This window comes from Sinocyclocheilus rhinocerous, unplaced genomic scaffold (assembly GCF_001515625.1).
Source record: "Sinocyclocheilus rhinocerous isolate Xijiao unplaced genomic scaffold, SAMN03320098_v1.1 scaffold2810, whole genome shotgun sequence".
NCBI classification, from domain to species: Eukaryota; Metazoa; Chordata; class Actinopteri; order Cypriniformes; family Cyprinidae; genus Sinocyclocheilus; species Sinocyclocheilus rhinocerous.
In genome coordinates this window covers 26,699-27,790 of record NW_015626406.1, presented here as the reverse complement: position 1 = coordinate 27,790, position 1,092 = coordinate 26,699, and the positions used below count along the sequence as shown (strand labels likewise).

General features: G+C 37.7%; 1 protein-coding gene across 1 annotated transcript in view; it reads right to left on the bottom strand.

Moving 5' to 3' along the window:
• Positions 1–222: 222 nt before the first annotated feature.
• LOC107715016 (trypsin-3-like) overlaps positions 223–1,092 on the bottom strand; it is a 2,755-nt gene continuing 1,885 nt past the window's right edge. The window contains exons 4-5 of the mRNA XM_016521044.1: positions 544–680; positions 223–451 (exon numbers count right to left, since the gene is read on the bottom strand). Of these exons, the coding sequence (XP_016376530.1) occupies positions 302–451; positions 544–680 (287 nt within the window). The 3' untranslated portion in view covers positions 223–301. The remainder of the gene's footprint in view (positions 452–543; positions 681–1,092) is intronic.

Below are 1,092 nucleotides of genomic sequence, written 5' to 3'. Positions count from 1 at the left end.
ACAAAGAACAGTCATGTGACTCCCTCAGTTGCTGCTGTAATGCAGTGACAAGAAGGATTTATCACAGTGCTGACAATTATGGCTGTCAAGTTGTGGACTTATAATGGCTACAGGACTTGTATCTCTACAATATAGCCTGAAAGTATAGCCCCAAGTGCCATGAAATTTTGTGCTGAGAGCAAGCATGAGTAGAAAAACCTTTTAAAATACTATATCCATATAAAACGAAGAATAGAAAACTTTTATTGATTTCAAGCTGAATTTAATTACAGACAAAGGTCCAACTTGGCTGAACAAATAGTTAATTGTTAGCTATGGTGGACTGGACCCAGTCAGCGTAGCGGCACACCTCAGCATAAACCCCAGGATAGCCTTGTTGAGCACAGCCATAGCCCCAAGAAACAACTCCTCGCAGTTCCCCATTACACACTACAGGGCCGCCAGAATCACCCTGTGAAATTTTGGAAAATAAAATTAGGTAAGTGTGGTTTTGTATGAGAATATGTAACACATATAAAGACAACGACTGTGTCAATAACATACCTGACATGAGTCTTTGCCTCCCTCCATGAATCCAGCACAGAACATGTTATTAGTGATTTGCCATCCATATGCACTCTCACACTGTGACCTTGACAGCACAGGCAAATCCAAACACTGCAGCTTGTCAGCATAGTCAACTGGAAAAAGAGGATATGAACAACGTTAAAGCTTTGCACCTTGTACATACCAGACTGTTGAATGAATCTTTTAATAGCACATCATATTAAATACAAGCAGTGGTACTCGTAAAAGAAGGCTTTTATACAACCGTTCATTACTGACAAACAGTGTTGGGGGTAACGCATTACAAGTAACGCGAGTTATGTAATCAGATTACTTTTTTCAAGTAACTAGTAAAGTAACGCATTACTTTTTCATTTACAAGAGAATATCTGAGTTACTTTTTCAAATAAGTAACGCAAGTTACTTTTTTTTCCAATTTATTGATTGACAGCTCTCCTGTCCCCATGTTGAGAGAAATCAGAAGATGTTACTGTAGTTCTAAAATAAATATGAATATGCATTAATTAATCTCACTCACAAAAAAAA